The 19753-nt window shown below is 31.7% G+C and overlaps 4 protein-coding genes across 7 annotated transcripts in view; 1 reads left to right on the forward strand and 3 right to left on the reverse strand.

Annotated features, from left to right (window-relative positions):
• LOC659473 (uncharacterized) overlaps positions 1-9566 on the forward strand; it is a 24978-nt gene extending 15412 nt beyond the window's left edge. The window contains exons 10-17 of the mRNA XM_064358186.1: positions 2534-2625; positions 2702-2715; positions 2769-2984; positions 3035-3342; positions 3393-3528; positions 5734-6157; positions 9103-9264; positions 9312-9566. Of these exons, the coding sequence (XP_064214256.1) occupies positions 2534-2625; positions 2702-2715; positions 2769-2984; positions 3035-3342; positions 3393-3528; positions 5734-6157; positions 9103-9264; positions 9312-9517 (1558 nt within the window). The 3' untranslated portion in view covers positions 9518-9566. The remainder of the gene's footprint in view (positions 1-2533; positions 2626-2701; positions 2716-2768; positions 2985-3034; positions 3343-3392; positions 3529-5733; positions 6158-9102; positions 9265-9311) is intronic.
• On the reverse strand, positions 892-2001 carry mRpL34 (mitochondrial ribosomal protein L34). Of its 3 annotated transcripts, XR_010335066.1 has the most exons (5): positions 1755-2001; positions 1500-1705; positions 1312-1417; positions 1097-1196; positions 892-1050 (listed from the first exon to the last, which is right to left on the reverse strand). XR_010335066.1 is itself a non-coding variant. In XM_008197919.3 (2 exons), the coding sequence occupies exons 1-2, from the start codon at positions 1793-1795 to the stop codon at positions 1528-1530; spliced, it is 219 nt and encodes a 72-aa protein (XP_008196141.1). In that variant the 5' UTR covers positions 1796-2001; the 3' UTR covers positions 1496-1527. The 3 variants fall into 3 exon arrangements, 1 of the variants encoding a protein (XP_008196141.1); XR_010335065.1 differs by having other exon boundaries at positions 1097-1417; XM_008197919.3 differs by lacking the exons at positions 892-1050; positions 1097-1196; positions 1312-1417 and having other exon boundaries at positions 1496-1705.
• On the reverse strand, positions 9563-13247 carry LOC100141950 (uncharacterized protein). Its single transcript, XM_001812000.4, has 4 exons — positions 13086-13247; positions 12848-13038; positions 12627-12800; positions 9563-9830 (listed from the first exon to the last, which is right to left on the reverse strand). The coding sequence occupies exons 1-4, from the start codon at positions 13162-13164 to the stop codon at positions 9582-9584; spliced, it is 693 nt and encodes a 230-aa protein (XP_001812052.2). The 5' UTR covers positions 13165-13247; the 3' UTR covers positions 9563-9581.
• Positions 13248-13284: 37 nt separating this feature from the next.
• Positions 13285-18536, reverse strand: LOC659333 (TRAF-type zinc finger domain-containing protein 1). Of its 2 annotated transcripts, XM_965650.5 has the most exons (5): positions 17614-18536; positions 17082-17569; positions 16844-17032; positions 13792-13896; positions 13285-13666 (listed from the first exon to the last, which is right to left on the reverse strand). In XM_965650.5, the coding sequence occupies exons 1-5, from the start codon at positions 17649-17651 to the stop codon at positions 13380-13382; spliced, it is 1107 nt and encodes a 368-aa protein (XP_970743.2). In that variant the 5' UTR covers positions 17652-18536; the 3' UTR covers positions 13285-13379. The 2 variants fall into 2 exon arrangements, with proteins under 2 accessions (XP_970743.2, XP_008196134.1); XM_008197912.3 differs by lacking the exon at positions 13792-13896 and having other exon boundaries at positions 17614-18535.
• Positions 18537-19753: the final 1217 nt, after the last annotated feature.

Below are 19753 nucleotides of genomic sequence, written 5' to 3' on the forward strand. Positions count from 1 at the left end.
TCATTGGTTCAATTTTTACAAATACTACTCAATACTACTACTTAAATACTAAATGCTACTATACTTAAAGTTAAGTAAACATAATTTCAAGCAGTTTTCAAGTAATAATAATATTACAAGTATTAATATTTACGACATAAATTTAAGTAATAACCCAAGACAGAGGTATGGCCAATCTAACTAACAACTAAAAGTTTGATTAAAAATGACATTGTGTAAATGTATTCTCTGATAAATGAATTATAAAATATAGCCTTTTTACACCCACATAAATTATTTTTAATTAAACAAATGGAGTATAAGCGATAGTCTCTAAGATATTTTGTAGATACTGTGTTTTACCTTGAGAAAAGAAATATTCTAATGCAGTTACTGTTTATGAACAAAACAATTTTGTTTTATTAGTTTAGACAAAGAATTGTTAATAAGTATTTGAATGAATCTAAGCGTAAAAATAAAGCAAAATATATAAAAAACTCATTTTAAAAACAATTGTTTGTTACTGTGTTTTTGCTTGGGACAGCCGAATGGTTTCGGTTAAAAAATTTCCACAACTTATCAAATTTCTTTTTTACCTATAAAATTATTTTATTAAATAACTGTCACGTTATGTGAATTAACGTGGAAAGAAGTTCATTAGTTGAGGATTTTCCAGAGTTCAATTGTGAATCTTTCCCTGAGAGTGGTTTTTCATCATAAAGTTCTTGGGCTATAAGAGAAAATGGCATAGGATTGTGTGTAAGTGCAACAAAAATTTAAGTTTTTGTTAGAATTACGGTTGAAACACAAACACTACAGAATTTTTTACATTTTCAAGCAAAAACACAACAGTAATGAGCACACTTTTTCTGAAAGAAAAATAAATATGAATGTAATCTGAACCGTCCAGTGATATAAATTACATATTGAAGTCTTTATTTTTATTCCAATAATATTCAAATGGAAAAATACCCCAAAGAAAGCACGACACCATCCACTACGTAGTAATTTGAGACTAGATTTCTTCACGGCAGCATAAACTGACTTCCACTATATTCTTGCCCAAAAAGTCTACAAAATGTGTTTTTATAAGAAAAACTTTTTTCACATAATTAACTTTTCTCCTGTTATAATGATATTTTTTTTCATCACAAGTATTCCTCTAAGTTTGGCAAGTAAAGGTGTCATTTTCCAATAACACAAACTCACAAACGAAACTTAAAAATCAGCACGTACACATTAAATTGCACGCAATTAGTGACACGAGTCATGAATTTATCGGAAACAAAAAAATTGAAATTTAGTATTTAATTTCGATTTCTGTATTCTCACGCCATCTGCTGGTCAAAAAAGTATTAATCGTTTCGATAGCAACCCTTTAGTTCGAATTATGAAAACTGAAAACCTGATTCGCCCACTAAGTTCCAACAACCGGGGCCTAAAATTCATGCTTTCAAATTAAGTTTAAAGATAGCGGGGGCACAAGGAACAATAATACCATTAATATTCCTCAAAATTACCTAATTAAACTACTTTATTTTATACAAGTTAGTGTGAGTACACCCATCTGCCCTTAAGTATGCGATTCATTAAAACACGACGACCTGCGGGGGTTTCCATCCGTTTTTTCCACCCGTGGCGTAAAATTCGCCGCCTTTCGTTAGGTCGGGGAAAATGGTTACGCATAATGGTGCGAATTGAGGTCTCATACAGTCCCCCAATTTGACTATAAATCATTAGTTTAGAAGCTATAAGAAGGGACAATCCAAACTCACATTTGGAGGAATTTCGGAACGGAATTCAACAAAAACGACATGATTGAGGTTATGACATAACCTCAAACTAGCAATTTTTTTTTTAAATTATTGCACAGTCAAGCAACAACACGTAACTTGGCACAAAATAGACTAATTTCAAGCCCAGCACCAAAAATTAGCAAAGTACTTGTGTATTAATAATACAAAAACAATGAAAAAAATGAAACATGCACGAACTTTTGACAGTTACGTCATTTGTCAAAAAAAATCAAAGAAAATTGGTGAAAAGCGCAAACATTGGGCGAAAATGTAGGAAAAAAAACATGAAATTACCCTATTAAGATAATATAATTGCAATGTTTTATTCATAATTGGTAAAATAATTCGAATTTTGGCGAAACCTAGACTAGGTTGGCACCGCTGTTTCCCCTAACGCGGCTGGTGATTGGTGCGCTTGGATTTTTGAAAATTGTTAAAATAAAACTTTTTTTCTTTAACATTCCTTGTTTGTCTTCCAAACCCACAAATAACACATAAATATTTAAATTGCGGCGCCAAATTCAAAAAGAAGACGATTTAACTGTACTTTAAGTGACCGTTATTGACCCATGACCATCACCAACGGGGATTCCTACCTTGTCCTTGACTGCAACCATTAAATTCACGCAAAACAGGTTTCAAGATTTTACCACTGTCATAACAAACGCAGATAAGATCCAAACTTAAGCCCTGATGCTCCTCGTGCCTCCCAGAAAATGAACGTAGTGATTAAACGATAAAAAACGGTGTGTTTTTAGTGTTGGCTATCGTCCAGAAAGTAAGTTTTTTCAATCAGCAAAACGCCTTGATATTTACCAAACGAGTTATTTTCGAAAAAACACTGCACCAAGTAAGTCGAAGAACAAAAAGCGAATTTCAAAAGAATGAATAATCGCTAAAAATATTTACTACAAAAACACGCAAAGGTCAGGCAAAAAACGTAAACATCTTTTAATTGTTCAATTCTCGGAAAAGCCACAATTGAAATTTCAGGAATCCGCCAACGTTACCATGAAGTGTATCGTCTTGTTGCTGCTCCTGGCCCAAGCTAAAACCCAGCTTATCTCCCCCTGCCCCCGACTGTTCCAATACGAGCCCCAGGGATCAGAAAACGACCGATGGTACGCCACTGTCACACTCATAAGCGATGCGGAATTATCAGGGGTTTGGTTGCGCTTAATTTTCGACAAACCCTCAATTCAACTCGGAGTAAGCAAAAAAAAAACGACCAAAAATCAACAAAAACCACAAAATTGTAGAACTGGTTCGGCGAAGTTGTGACAACAGACAACAAGGAATATTTAATCAAAAATCGCAACCACAAACTGGCCGCCAACACACCGTACAAACTCCGATTTTACCTCAAATACAACCCGGGGGAAAAACCGCCACAGTTGGTCATGTTTCGGCTAAATGCGCGGTTGGCGTGTCCCGAAAATGGGGTCACCACCGAAGCCCCCGTCACGACGGGACAACTCATTACAAGTAGTTTGCTTTCAACGACACGTAACCCGTTGGCGAATAGTAACAGTAACAATAATAATAACAACAATCAAGGGACTACTTTGTAAGTTGAAAAAAAAATTGGAAAAAATAAATAAATACGATTTGATGTAGCGTCAAACCAGGAGGGGCTTTTAACCAACAAACGACAAATTCGGGCGATGATGACGATTTTTTCCACGGGGATTTTGCCATTTTTCATCGCCCGAAACCCTCACTGGACGCGGGGGCTGCTTGTGGCACCGTTGTTGTAAGTTTTTACATTGTAAACTTAATTCAAATTAGTTTCTTTGCAAATTCAATTTACTATTTGGCTGATACAAATGCTGTTTAATATGTTTTCTTAAAGTAAAAGGTTTTGTTGCAAAATAAAATAACAGTTTTATTTAATTAACTATTGCCGCAATTTTTTTACCATAGAAATAATTTACAAAACTCTCAATTTTTATTGTTGTCGGTGCAGTTTTTCGTTAAAGACTTCCAGACTACGAAAATATCAATTTACGATCGGTTGCTTAATATTGTTATATGAGTTTTCTAAGACGTTCTATTGTGGCACAAATGGTTTTGGAGCACGACGAAGGAGTGCCACAAGAGATAGCTTAAGACCAAAATTTTCCAATTTTTCTTCAAATGGATAAACATTTATTTTATTAAAAGACAAATAAAAAATAAAAAACATTTCAAGTTCGTCGCGACGTTTCGACACTTTAAGATAACAATGATTTGTTTGCAAATTTAATTTATTACTTTTTTAAAGCAAAATAAGTTTAAGGGCCGGTTTATAGAATTAAATCTGCAATTAAAAGCGTGATTAAATGATCACGTGACCAATTGAAGCGATTTGATTCGTCCATTGGCGTTGTTAACTTTTAACAGCGCAATTAACTTTCTATAAGAGTCTGTTTACAGAACATCATTTTAATTTTTAATTCGAGATTAACTTGACATTTGTCACTGCATTTTAAATGGCACCTTAAGGTCGAATTAGTTTAATTCGGAATTAAGTTTTAATTTTGCTTTCTGTAAAGTAAATCAGCCCTTAATGTCCTATTATAACAAACAAATTTGCAATTTTTATTTCATTTTATTTAGAATACCATTTCCAGTGAATAAATTATTTAAGTAGTTAAATTGTCACTGTATTTTGTATGTATCTATTTTTTATAAGTTGTTGAATTTCAAAAACGAACTCAATTTTTATTTTTTTTTACTTTTAAACATATTTTCACTAATTTTGAGGTTTTCGAACTCAATCATGTTTTAATTAATTATTTTAACCAGATTTTTTTATTATACAATTATTTTGCAACAAAAACATATTAAACGGTACTACTAGAATATACAAGGTGTTCGCGAAGGTGTAGTCTTTTAACATGTGAAAGTATGCATTATTCTGAAGAGTTTAAGCGTAAATCAAATCGTCTTTGTAAAATGTTTTTATTAACGGAGATAATTTATGAACTTTTCTAAATTTTTTAATACAGAGCTGTCTATGAATAATTTACCTTATTACTATAGATACCAAATTTTTAATAACTTTACAATTTTTATTATTTTTCAATATTTCAATATTCAATATATTATTTTTCAATTTTGTTCAATTTTTATTTTTCAATACTATGATCACATTGAGTTTTTAATAATATTTTTTTTAAAATAAAGTTTTTCAAAATTATTTCTAGTTTTCAAGTTATGCAATTTTTTTCCACGACGATTTTTTTGATAAAGTGCGAGAAATTTTTGTGATGAGCTCGGAATTCACATAATGACATTTTCATCAGAGTGATAAAGTACGTATACTAACTACATAATAATTTTTTTGACAAAAAAACAAAAAGCAGAATAAATTAAAATAACGTATTTATTTCAAAAGTACGAGTAGTTTTTTTATTTGATTTTTTATTTTTATTATTTTTTATTTTTATTTTATCAATTCTTTAGCTTGCTCATTACTCACGAGCTAAACCGATAAAAATTGACTAAAATATCTTAACTTAGCCTTACGACCGGTTTATAGAAACGTCAGAAATTTAATCCGCAATTAAATGCGTGATTAACTGATCACATGATCAAATTAAGGGAATTTGGTTGGTCTATTGGTGTTGTTAACTTTTAACAACGAATTAAATTTTAACAGAGCTTGCTATAAACAGGTCCTTAGAATTTTTGCCTAAAGTAAGTAGATAACAGCAAACAAATCGATTAATTCATTAATGTTTACGGATTAGTTTAGTTGTTCTTGTATTCTAATATGTATTTTTAATTTACCTGTTCCTTCAGATCCTTTTCATTTTACTATTTCTTTTTTCTAATATCTAATAAACTAGAGGAATTTTTTAGCTTAAAAAATAGCTAAGCCATTCAAAATATAGACCGAAATAACTTAGTTTAGCAATTTTTACATTATTTATTATTATTTACGCCTCGGGACTTTGCCCCTCGTATTTTTTAGATGCCCCCACGTCCGCTCATAACCCACGGACAGGCCACCCACGAGGGCGAGTTCCCCTGGCACGCAGCCCTCTACCACGCCACTGGCATCGACCTGACCTACATCTGTGGGGCCTCCCTTATCACCCGTTATCACCTCTTAACCGTAGCCCACTGTGTCACTAAACCCAAATCTCAGGAAAAACTCGATCCTGGCAGTTTGGTAGTTTATTTAGGGAAATACTACTTGAAAAGATGGTCAAATCCAGGGATTCAAGACAAACACGTCGACAAAATCACAGTCCATCCCGATTACAAATCGCAAGTTTTCACAAACGATATTGCAATCCTTCGGATGGCTTCGCCTGTAGAACTCACTAATTATGTCCGACCGGTGTGTCTTTGGGACGAAAATACGCAATTGCAGGCTGTTATTAACAAAGCTGGTAAAAATATATTCTAGTTTTATTTTTTTATGTAAAAACTGCACGTTCAAATTGCGTGAAAAAAAAATACAGTAATTTTGTGTTGGCCCTAACTACAATATACAAGGTGTTCCATCTAAACCCCATATTAGAAGTATTGGGAGTTATAATAATGATAGTCATCTGAAAATTTGTATACAACCATGACCTCTTAGATCATGTACATTGAAAATATTTTCAAGATGGCGACACTTCCGGTTATACCGGAAGTCGCAGTCAACTTCCTTATTTTAAATGGAAAGCTGTATTTTTTAATGCGTTTTTGGATTACTAGAGTTATTTTAAGAAAGTTTTCATAAGCTTTCCCTACACCTAAATTTAGCCGTTTACGAAATATTTTTTTCCAGTTCAAAAATCGATAACTATGCTATTTTAAAAAAATTGAAAATATTTTTTAGCTTATTTGAAAGAGGAAGCTTAGATCTTTCCTTTGGTGTTTTCAAATTTCTAAAAAAGAATAACAAACCCCAAATTTTTAAAGTTAAGTTGGTAAAAAATTAAGCACCCATAACTCTTTTTTTTTTTTTCAAATGAAATGCCACAAGTTTTATTTCACTAAATGGTAGAGAATTTAGAATTTAATAGTTTTCAAGCTACAATAATATTTTGTTGGGATTGAGAAATTCATTAGCCATTGTCTCTTTCTCATAGGTGGCCATGGAAACAAGAGAAGAAATGTGAGAATTTTTTTTTAACCAACATTCAATGAATTTATTTTGTTTTCACAGAACGGACAACACGATTTTAAACAAAGTTTGTGTTTTTTTTTAATCAGAAATGTTTTTATGGCAAACTATGCAAAAACAGTTGTAGTTATAATAGTATAGTATAGTAAAAAATTCTCTACAACGTCAAAAAAACCAACATAACTTGAAAATTAACACAGATGGGTATAGGGAATGCTAATACAAATAGATGCAGAAAACAATCCTCCATCTATTAAAATAAAAAATGGGACATCCTATTTGAAAAAAATAAGTTATGGGTACTTGAGGTTGTCCAAACTTAACCTTAAAATTTTTGGGTTTATTAACGTTTTTTACAATTTTGAACACACTAAAGAACTGATATGGGCTTTCTCTTTTAATGCTCCAAATATGATTTTAAAATCTTTAAAACTAAGAAAGTTGCCGATTTTTTAAGTGACACGTGCATATCCAAAAATTTTCAAAAAATCCTAAATATCTCAAAAACAGTTAAACTTAGGTATAGGGAAAACTGATAAAAACTCCCTTAAAATAACTCAACTAATCCAAAAAGCAGTGAAAGCATAGCTTTCCATTTAAGATAAGAAAGTTGATAGCGACTTCCGGTATAACCGAAAGTGCCGCCATGTTAAAAATATTTTCATCGAGTAGAACTTAACAGACTATGGCTAAGTATGTGGGGTTTAGGCAGAACATCCTGTATATTATTTTGAGAAAAATTTATCATTGTCGTTTTTAGAAATAAAACGAAAAAAATGGCAATTTTCGGCCATTTTGTTTTTTTTTATTCAAAAACCGTCTGAATTTTTTTTTCTCGGCCATGTTGTGGATGACCTACATGTGTTCTTGTATTTTTTTAATAAGAATTGAACGGTAAGTTTTTGTGGAAAAATACAGGGTGTCCCAGCGATTTGAAAAAGTCCATTATTGACCCTTATGTGTTAGAAAATTAATCTTCTTTTACGAAAGTCGTACTAATCCTCTGACTCTTCAAAAATTATTTTCAAGTATACAGGGTGTTTTCGAAATTAGCCGCAATACAAACTTATAAATGGGACACCCCATATTTTTTCATTTGTGGATGTAGCTTTTAAAACTGATGTTTTTAAGCTAACTATTGGTCGGTTTTGCTTAGTTTTTGAAATAATTTGATTTTTTTTGACAAAACATGTGTAAAAAACTAAGAATTCTAAATAAACTTTCACCTCCTTAAAAAAGGAAGTTCAAACCTAAAAGATATATTTTTGTAGCTCACTGCAATTAAAAAGATAAAAAATAAAGAGGTTTGTTACAAGTTAAATAAAATTTTGAAATAAAACACCCTATTTTTTATTTTCGCATCTAAAAGACCTTTAAATTGTCTCTTATTGATTTAAGCATTTGAAAATTTATGTGTTTAAATAGACAATTTGAGAAGCAAATACAAAAAAAAAGATTTTCCATATAACTTTTTCATGTTAATCCACTTTTTAACAAACTTTTTAAACTAAACTAATTTTTTACGTTCTTAATTAAAATGCGCTAAACAATTATTGGTACAGATTTAAGTTTGAACTTTCTTCTTTAAAGTGGTGAAAGTCCTACCGTTATATGATTCTTTGTTTTTGTATAATACATTTTGTAACAACGTATTTTCAACAAAAAAAAAATCAAAAAAATTCCTCAAAATCAACAATAATAAAAGCTACGTCCAAAAATGCAATAAGGTTTATGCTGTTTCATTTAAAAAAAGACAGGTTTTTGTATTGTAGCTAATTCCTGAAACGCCCTGTATATTTTAAATAATTATTAGATAATGCAGAGGGTTAATATCTATGGCTTTGGTAAAAAAATATTTATTTTCCAACCATTTGAAAGTCAATAATAAACTTTTTCTACTTGCTGGGACACCCTGTATATTCAAATTTTATTTTTTTACGTAAAAACTTAACGTTCAATTTGCTTGAAAAAAATATCGCAACTTTGTAATGGCCCTAGCTAGCATTATATTACTTTCGAAAAAAAATATCTTGTCATTTAGGAATAAAACGGAAAAAAAAGGCGATTTTCGGCCATTTTGTTTTTTAATTCCGAAACCGCCCGTACGATCTTTATGATTTTTTCCACACGTATTGTAGATGGCCTGCTTGCGCCCTAGTATTTTTTTCATAAGTTTTGAACGTGTAGTTTTTCGTAGGAAAAAAATATATTTGATTGTAGGAACCGTGGTGGGCTGGGGTTTTGACGAAAACGGCCGAGTGACCGAGCAGCTGACCAAGGCCAAAATGCCGGTCGTGTCGCAAGAAACGTGCATTTACTCGTTCCCTGATTTCTACTCGCGTTTCACTTCGGACAAAACCTACTGTGCTGGATTTAAAAATGGTAATTTTTGGCGCGTGTTATGATCATTTAAAAAGTTGGCGTTGAAGGTACTTCAGTGTGCAATGGGGACTCGGGGGGCGGTATGGTGTTCCCCAAATCAAACTCGAATTTGAATAATCCGACGTGGCAATTGAGGGGCCTTGTCTCGATAAGTGTGGCCTTGCAAAACCAACTCAAATGTGATGCCTCGCATTATGTTGTTTTCACAGATGTGGCGAAGTATCTCGACTGGATTAAAGCCTCGCTTAATTAAATGAATTATGATGTTTTTATATGGTGATAAATAAACACAATTAAGTAATCCTGTTTGCGTTTCTTTATTTATTAGGTTCGTTTCTACAAATTACCGAAATTCGGCGGTCTTTAACTATTTTATCACCCTTGAAGTTGCTACAATTGTTGGCTAAAATTTCATGGGTGTAGTCGAACCTAGCCGTACCTCTCATGATATAAAGGGAGCGTTTTTTAAGCAAAATGTTTGCATAAATTGCTTTGTTTTTATCGTGCACTAGTCTCATCACACTATCACTTAGCAAACTCAAGCCAGCGATTGTGTCACCGCAAAACTGTAATCAAATTATCCATTTATATTATAATATAATATAAATATAAATTATACAATTATATATACTAAATAATAAAATATTAAGTTAAAAAAATAAAATAATGTACCTAACGCCAAGGTATTAAAAAACTACAGTAAAAGTATAATCCGAATAAATTTTCCGGAATGATGATTTTTTTTCGAACAGAATTAGCGTTTTCGTTTTGAAAAAAATCTCATTTTTTTTGTCCTATACTTTATTTTTCCTTTAATAAGTAATAAGGATTTGTCTTGTGAATAAAGTGAATAAAGACAAATTTTATCCACAAAAACACAGTCTAGCTGCACAAGGCGAAGCCGAGTGTATCATATAATTTTTTCCAAATTCCAATTAATAAAATGCTCATTTTTATATACAGGATTATCGTTAAAAATTTTACTGTCAAGTTGTTTTGACAGTTTTGCTTAAATTTCATTATAGATTATTATTATTTAAAAGATAAAAAACCAGTGTTGATTTAATTAATGTTTTTAAAAATCAAAGTATCAAGTGGTAAGTGCAATTAGTATTTTTGGTTGCATCTCAGGACATGTCAGAAATAACCCACTATTGACTCACCCTGTAGGAAAGTAGTGTTGAGTAAGTGCAAATATTTTAATCACAGATTAAGCATCAAAAATTGATCCAAATTTCTTTTTTCTAAAAAGTGTTAAAAAAAAACTAAACGTCGATGCTGATATCTTTTCACATTTTATTATTTCACTCGAGAACGGTACATTTTAAGTTTTATGAACAGTGCTATAAGAATAGTTCTAAAATTATTTAGAATATTTTTCCCTTAACAACACGTACAAGAGTGTCTTAAAACCAAAAAATACCCCCCTTCAGGAAGTTGTCAAGTCTACTTTTTAAAAACTTTATAAAATTTATTGGTTTTTAATTTTTTTTTAGTTTTAAGACTTGTTAAAAGAGTCTTTCTTATAAAACCTGATAACTTGATTTATATGTTTCAATATTATTACAAGAAATATATTTTTCTATTTTTATTCTTACGTATTCATACATACTGTCTTATCACATTAAAAAGTGATAAAAGGTGACATCTAGGTAGAAAATTTTTAAACGACGGGCCAGCTTTCTGGTAAAATTTATTAGGAAACTTGTAAAATTTTAACCGAAAAAAATATACACCTCATTTGTAAAAATCATATTATTTTCTAGAAATAAAAAATCGCGTCAATAATTTTTTAGATTGATTCTAACTGATTTTTTGAATGATAATACTAGGTTTTGATGCTAACAAAAGCAAAAAATTAATACAAAGTATCACCATTTCTTTAATGTTTAAAAGAGTATATTTTTTAATTTTAAGTCAAACAGCAGTAAAATATCATGTGACAGCTAAATGTGTAAAACTATATCTTCTAATTAAAAGTATTTATAAGAATATTAACTCGCAATGAAAGACAATAAGTTTTAGGTAAATACAACTGACTTTTATAAAAACCACTATAAGACACCTTAAACTATAGGTAAAGCATTTTAACATAATAAAAACTATAATTATTTAGATAAAATAAAAAACCTCTACACTGAAGTTTTACAATGGTTTTACAAGTTTACCGGTATTTACCTAAATGTTTCCCGTCAGAAATTATAACTGTGTTCAAAGTAGAGTTGGTTTAATTTTTAAATAATTATATAAGTAAATTCTGAGGTAAATAAATGCCTTAGAGTAATCGTTTTTATTTGTCAAAGAATGTCTTTTATTTTCTTACAACAAATAAATTTTATTAACAAGACAACTACAAAAGTATTATAAAACTTTTGTTAAAACAAAACTATCTCAAAAGTTTATGCTTTTAATATTTCTTGATGAGACGAATTGGCTGTCAATATCTTTACAAAATTAAAGAGTTTTAAAAGAGATAAAATAAACTGTAATAAAACTTAAGGTGTATAATTTTAAAATGGTTTTATTATTTAGTTTTAAAGCTTGCTTGTAGGAGCATTTGGCTGTAGACAAGACTATTTTACAGAAACTTATCTACAAATCCTGATGAAACTTTTATAAAATTGTAATAGAACTTAAATTGTTACTTGGGTTATAAAACAATGTTCTACAATCTTACAAATTGCATGTTAAATGATTATTAAAAAAACCGACTGCATGCCAAATTTTATTTTACAGACAAAAAAAATATACACATTCTGAATTTTTGGGGTAACCCTTAGATGCTAATAATTAAAAAAAATAACAAATAAAAAAAACAGATCAATTTATATTTTTAATATTTCGATAAACTAAGGGCCGGTTTATAGAAAGCTTTGTTAAAATTTAATTCGTTGTTTAAAGATAACAACACGAATGGACCAATCACATTTGTTCAATTGGTCACGTGATCATTTAATCTGCAGTTAAATGCGTGATTAACTGGTCACATGACGAAAATCAATCAATTTGATTGGTCCATTCGCCTTGTTAACTTTAAACAACGAATTAAATTTTAACAAAGCTTTCTATAAACTGGCTAACCTATTGTGTTAATAATAAGATTTCATAATTTTAAATTAAAATTATTATTTATTATTAATTAATTAAAATCAACATTTGATCAATTGGAAATGGAAAATCATTTTTGCTTTTATGTTTTTAAAGCAATGAATGAAGCACACTCTACTGACCAATTTAGAGTCAACAGTCAACTATTTCATAAAGAAAAAAATATAAAAAGAAATGTGCCAAAGGAAAAACGTTGAAAGGTCTTAGTTTAAAAAAAAGGCGCCACAAAAATCCGGACTTTACATAAAACTTACCCTCACTGCATCAATATGCGGCTTGATATACCCATTTTTATCCAAATCCAAAATATGTACATGCCTCAGCTGGGCAACACTTGGCGGAAAGGCAATCTCCCTCACCCTATTCAAAATTTTCGTATTGGCTTCATTCCAATTCAAACGTTCAGTCTCGCGATACCCATGAATGGCCTAAAACCACAATTACAAACCATTGCCACCCCCATTAAACCACACACATCGTCCCAGTGGTCAAATTCGTACTTCAACTCGCTCATATAGGGCTCAATTTCTTCAATCAGACTGTCCTCCTCACTTTGCGACAAAAAATCATTATGAACGGTCATTGACGACACGAGGGCTTGCCCCAAATGGGGGTCACCCGCCAGGCCTTCGTTCAACTCAAAGTAAGCCGGGATTTTGTCTACAACTAGAACCAACCTAACCTCACTTTCTTTATTTGAGGAAAATACGAACGGTTCGGTTGGGGCACACTTGCGTGCGTGAAACGGCAGGGGCGGAGCCACGCCGGGCGCAACAGCCCCCTTAAAATCATTGCAAAGTGCAGGAAAACGGGAAACAAACCAAATTAAATTCGGTAAAAAAGTTGGGTTATGTCACTAGTCACTAGACTTAATAGTTATGTTGGCAAACCTGGTAATTTGAATGGGCGTAAAAAACTTTATTTATTTAATAATAATAAAACAACTACATTACGAAGCTAGAATAGAAAGCGTATTAAATTAAACATTTCTCTCGATGCAACAAAATTTAGATACAGGTGGCTTGGTGGCGCAAAAGTTGGGACGCCGGTATCATATCGGCGCAAAATTCGCACGGCAACTCGACCTCAGGGGAGCTGGGTTGAGGGGGCACAAAGTAGTCGTCCTCCTCCGAAGGCACCCGTCTTCTGGGGTTAAATCTGGCCAGGTCGGGCCTGCACCCCGTTTCGTGCTGGATCAGATCATCGTGCGGTATCGGGACGTTGCAAAACTCGCAAGGAATCGTTAATTCTGTCGGAGGATTGGGCCTTCGCCTTGGGGGCTGGGGGGCCGGACCTGGCAAAGAGCCTAATTGAGAATTTTTCACCTTGCTGTAATGACTGTTAGTGAAAACAACACGAGGTCATGCGGCTAATTATTAGGAAATTTGAGAGCGAAATAAAGCAGCGCACTACACGGACCTTTGTTGTGGTTGAAGTGATTCCTCGGGACAGCCCCGTTGTGCCGTAAAGGTACAGTAATGCTGGCCGAATCGTGCAGCAAATTACGAATGTACTCGGTCTTGCCTGTTAAAGTTATTTTTATAAAAACTTGATAAAAACGCCTTTGAGTCAAAAACAAGTGTTACAAATACACTCATTGGGTTGTAACACGTGTCCTATACACGATTTTTTCTATCAAGTGACTTTTTTTCTTTTTTCTCTTCTGAATTTTGAATTGTCTTGGAACTTTTGTGTTAAATAATAGTTTATGTTGGCAACCCCGCATATTCACAGGTCAGGTAATTTTTATAATTTACTCAAAATGTTTATTTAACAAAATAAAGAAGTTCAAACCCGGCACAGTCCATTTTTTCAGTATCACAGATTTCAATATCAAATACCGTTCATACAGGGTGTCCCACCCAAGTTTATCCAATATTTCCGCCATTTTTTAGGTGTAGTATAATGAACAGATAAAAAAATTTAATTAAGAGAGTTAATATAACAGTTAAAAGAGCAAAAATTTAGGGCGATTTTATGGAATATGTTAAAAAAACTCAAAATCCTTATTTTTTTAAATCTTTATTTTTCCTTATCTATGAGTTTTGGAAATCTTCGGGCCTACGAGAAATTTGACGTAGTTATTCTTGTCGTTTGCCGTCATGTTGGCAACAATTGAAAAATTTGCATTGGCAACCTTGACTATGAAAATCAAATATCAAAATTTTATACACAATTGTCATTCTTATCAAAATGTGAATTAAACATCGTTTGTTTTAGAATTACATCAGAACTCGTAAAATTTCGATCAATTATGTTTTAACAGAAAGCGAAATCAAAATTTTATTCGAAATTAAACTAATGCCATTTATTTTGCATTTTAATTGCGACTAAACGTTCTCTAGACCGGAATTTAAATTTATTAATATTTTTCGTAAGGGGTTGTAGAAAAAAATCTAAAAAAAACCACACACATAGACAAAAAGATAAAGTTTTATTTAATAAAAAACCTTGTATATCTAAGGTTAATGAAAAATTTTCTGCGACTTGTAGAAACATGTTTACGTGTTTTTGGATTTTTCTAGTAAGTCTATGACCAGGTTCATTAAATATTTTCTGTTAAAATAAATGGCTAATAAAAAACTTTGAAAACGTAAATATTATTGTGGAATTCGTTGGGATCGTTTGTAGTTTTCTCCTATTTCTGATGAGGATTTTTGAGTTTTCTTCAAATCCCTGATCCAGCAATTTATTTTCAAAACTTTTTTATGTAATTTTAGAAGTACAAGTTATCTAGTTAACTTCAAAAATGATTTTCAATAAATGTCAAAACTTGTAAAATTCACAAGTTGTAAGTAACCTACATGCAAAAGTTTTGTCAAAAAGCAACTAACATATGTTACATTGTACAAAAAAACATTTTTATTATCGAAGCTTTTTTCGGAATTAGAGACTTAATAAATAATACATAATGGCAATATTCGATATCTAAATGCCTGTCCGTCATTTTACACAGACGACTAGATGATGACCATTTTAACACAATTTGTCTATATTTCCTAAAACTGAAAATAAATGGCTTTTGGATTTTCTATTCTTTCCAGTAATTCTGGGGATTGCCCTGGACTTGAATTATTATTTTCGTGAAATGTTTGAAAAATTATATAAAAATTATATTTGAAAATAATTTTTTTTTATAAAAATAAGCTTTACACTATAAGAGTGTCAAGGATTTAACATAATTCTACACAATTTTTAAGAAGAAACTCAAGTAAAGTCTGTTCTTTGTTTAAAAAAAAGCTGAACGTAATACAGACCGAACAAAAAGTAACGCTCAAAATTAGGTAATATCTTCGTTATTAGTATTTTCCAAAAAAAAAATTCGAATTTAATATAATTAAATTAATATAATATAATTACCAGAATTATTTTTCTGGTAATAAGAGAAAAGAGAAAAAAGAAAATAAAAATTAAAAAATAAATTTAATAAAATTTAAAAAATTTACATTTAAATATAATGAGCGTTGTCTTACTTATTTTATTTTTTGTTACATTTAAACAATTATTTAAACATTAAAACAATTACTCTTTTGAAAAAAGCAACAAGGAAAAGATAAAGCTCTTTGAGTAATACCCTCAATGACCTATATTTTTTTTTACTTTTTTTGCTTATTTTTGTTTTTTTTTAAATACTTACCATAAAAATAAAAATGTGTACTGTCTAAAACACGAATTAGTCAGTTGTCATTTAAAAAAATAAAAATGACGTCATTACTCAAAAACGAATGACATTACGGTGACAAAATCTAGCATTTAAATTTAATTTAAATATTTTTTTGAAAAATAACTGAGAGCAAAGATATGAAATTTTGTGCGTTATTTTTGAATTTATTCGTTTTACACTGCCAACGTAACAACCATAAAAATAACTAGTGGCTCATGCCAACACGACAACAAAAAATGACTGAACTTTAGTTTCGATGCACTGAACAGTATATTTTTTGCACAAAAAGTTCTTCAAACTTCGAAACTATTCGAAATCAGTATAAATTAAGTTTCTGATAATGTCTTTTTCTAGATCAATTCTGTTCTGTTTTGAATGTTTCTGTTTATTTATGTTTTCAAATTCATTTAATTTTCTGTTGATGAGAAGTTCTAGACGTGTATTTTTCTAGAACCGAACGTGTCCACGAAAAATTGGACAATTTTGAGGAATTTTGTAAGATTTGTTGACCGATTTTGAAAAATAAATCAATAAATAAATTTTGCTTTAGAGATTTTCTGAAAAAATTTCGTGTTAATTCCTAGATTGTTCCAAGTTGCATTGACAATTTGAACTGTTCAAAATAATGAAAACTTTTAATTTTTTCTACAATTTTTGAGTATTTTTCAAACTTCAAAACGAAACTGTGTTTACAATTTGTAACACCGTTTCTTGATACTTGTTAAAAATAGTAAAAAGTAAATAACCTTGACGACTTTTCCTTGAATAATTCGGTTGATTTCGTTTTGAAAAAACAATGGCACTTACAATCAAGCCGTCTTGAAATCTCCTTGTAGCTCTCCCCTTTTTCCTTCTTAATCGGCGATGGGGTTGAATAGCTCGAATAGACTGACGCATCAAAGCTGGAAAAGCTCAAAGGTGGTGGTCTCGGACGTGGAGTGTAGGAATTTTCCGAACGCTGGGTGGTGGAGTCCCATGATGGTCGAGGCCCTGGCTCTACAACCAACCCCTTAGAGAAAAAAACACCAAAAAACCCAAAACTGACCATCTTTCAGTTTGAGAAATCCGTGATTCGAATCCATATGGATTTGCTTATACTTGAACATGACCAGCTCCCCACACTGCAGACACTTATCGGTCCTCGTGCCACAATAGTTCTCATGCTCCTCCAGCTCCAGCTTCGGGAGCTCAAGCTCGCAAAACTTGCACGCAATCAAGCTGGCTTTCTTCTCGCTGCCTTTCAGCGTGTGCCCCAAATCCACAAACTTCTCCAATTTCTTCAATTGTTTCTCCTTGCGCTCTGCGATTTTCTTGTCTTCGACCGCTTTGCGCTCTTGGAAGTACGAGCTTTTCTCCAAGTTGGTCGGGGGCGGCTCGGGTTTCCGCGGCTTTGGCTTAACCGCCACGCAGTTTTTCTTGTGGCTTTCGAACTGGCTTTTGGGGATCGGTTCCTTGCACACTGGACATAGCGTGATGTTGCGGGCGCAGTGTGCACTGTGCATAACGTAGTTGTGCTGAGGAATCTCCTTTTTGCTGCAAAACTGCGTGAGATTACGGTAATGCGAGGAAAAACTCACCAATTGCCGCATATTTCGTGCTCGATTTGGTCGTTCATTTTCCGCACTTTGGTTTTCGCAAAACGCGTGTGAATGCACTGAGGAGAACACTAAAGGTTGTCGTAAATGCGTATTTTTAGCCTTCACGACTCTTCCAATGACTGTACGAAACTATTTTTAACACCAAGGCATTTTATTCCAAACCACCACTGATGGGTTCACTATTTTTACGATTATTAATTTCGTATCGCGATTTTTTGCGTAACTATGTGGGGGAAAAGTGCACACGTTATCGGAGGGGAACGACGCAGATGCAAACTGCTTTAATAGGGACTTCCCCCGTTTAGCTGATTGTGCGTCATCACGCGTGCAACGGATTAAAACATGGACAAGCTAATTATATCAAACGTGTGACCGATTAAAACATAAAGGAAGTTCAATTTTTCGGATACAATTAATTGGCAAATCCTGGCCACTGTCTTGAAAACAATAAGTGACACGCAAAAAGTGTTTACAAATCTAATTTCGGGACGACTTGTTGCTTTATGAATCTTCGTCTTTGTTATTTTAATTAAAAACGAATAATTCAAAACACGAATGGCAGGCAACCAGTTATACACCGAACCATGTCCATTTGTTCAAATTGGGAATTAATCGGTAAAAGCTTGAGCATTTTATTTTAAAAACCAAATTTCGTTGTTTCCAAACTATAGGTATTTAGAACTGATATAAATTATGCTTATCTGTCAAAAAAATGTAAGGGACAATTTATTGCCGCGGTAGGGTTGCGTTATTTAAAAAATAATAGTCTACCTTCTGAATTACGTAGATTTTTGAAAACGCAGTGCACAAAAAACAGGAAATAGTTCATTCAAAACTCATTTTTAAACACGAAAAATCAATAAACATGATTTACATGTGTAGTAAATAAAATTTAAATTGGAAAGTGAGTACAGTATAACCCTGTTGATCAACTATTCGCCTTTAAACCACAACTTATCACAAGAGACAAAGTCGAGTTGATTATTATTGATAAGTAAAATCAGCCATTTAATAAAAATTGAATAACCTTGTTGATAAGGTGTCCAGATGTTTGCTAATAAAACAACGCAAAAAACTACATTTTTGTCAAAAACAACCAATGACATGCTTTGATTTGATTAAAAATATGGAATATCGGATTTTTTTATCATAGTGGTGCTACTTTATGTTGATATTTTCAAACAAATGCATATAAACAGGAAGATGTCAGTAATGCCACCAGCAAATTCATTTGTCATAATTTTAATTAAAAAATTGACAGGTGCATAGTTTTTTTCAATCAAAAAGGCTATAGTAAATATACTCTATATAAGAACAGTTTACTTTCCCAAATACCAAATTATTCAATTTATAAAGCAATAAAAGTCATTTAAAAGTGTAAAAATTATACTTGAACAAACGATCATGAAGCAATTTTTTTTCAGTTCCCACTTGTTTTGAGTTTCTGATTGTATTAACAGAGGTGTTATTATTATTATTTATTACGATATAAGTAACAGAGTGAATTGTTCATCTTATGGTACATTTAAATTTCAAAAATCGCTACCAGAGAAGACAACAGTCTTTACTATAATATTCGTGAACGTGCAAAAATATAAAAATAATACTTTTTTAAAGTATTCGTAACTTTTTGTTTTATTTGGGACAAAATTTCTCAAAATAAATGCATTTATAATTGAGAAACGTATGAAAACGCTCAAAAATAATGTACTCATATTTTCCACTATATGTTATAAGACCTAATTTTAGTTTAAACTACGGAGGATTATAACTTAGGAGACGAAACAAGGTGCAAAATTTTATGAACCCAAAAAAATAGTACGGCAAAGTAAAAATGAGGGCGCTGCCCTCATTCCAACCAATTCACTAACTACTTGGAAAAAAATAAAAATTGAGAAAAAATAACAGCTAAAATATAAGAAAAAAAATTATTTAAAATTTACGATTTGCGCTTCGTATTTTTCACAATGTTGACAATACATTTACAGATACCAGAAAAATGTTAGAAGGAAATTTGTAGAGAATTAAATTTCCTTTAAAAAAGTTCGCGAGACCATATCTCTACGGTCAACGGTTTAGACCCTAAAATCATTCAAAAACGCTGAAGCGACGGATTTAT

The sequence above is a fragment of the Tribolium castaneum genome, chromosome 8 (assembly GCF_031307605.1).
Source record: "Tribolium castaneum strain GA2 chromosome 8, icTriCast1.1, whole genome shotgun sequence".
Lineage (NCBI taxonomy): Eukaryota > Metazoa > Arthropoda > Insecta > Coleoptera > Tenebrionidae > Tribolium > Tribolium castaneum.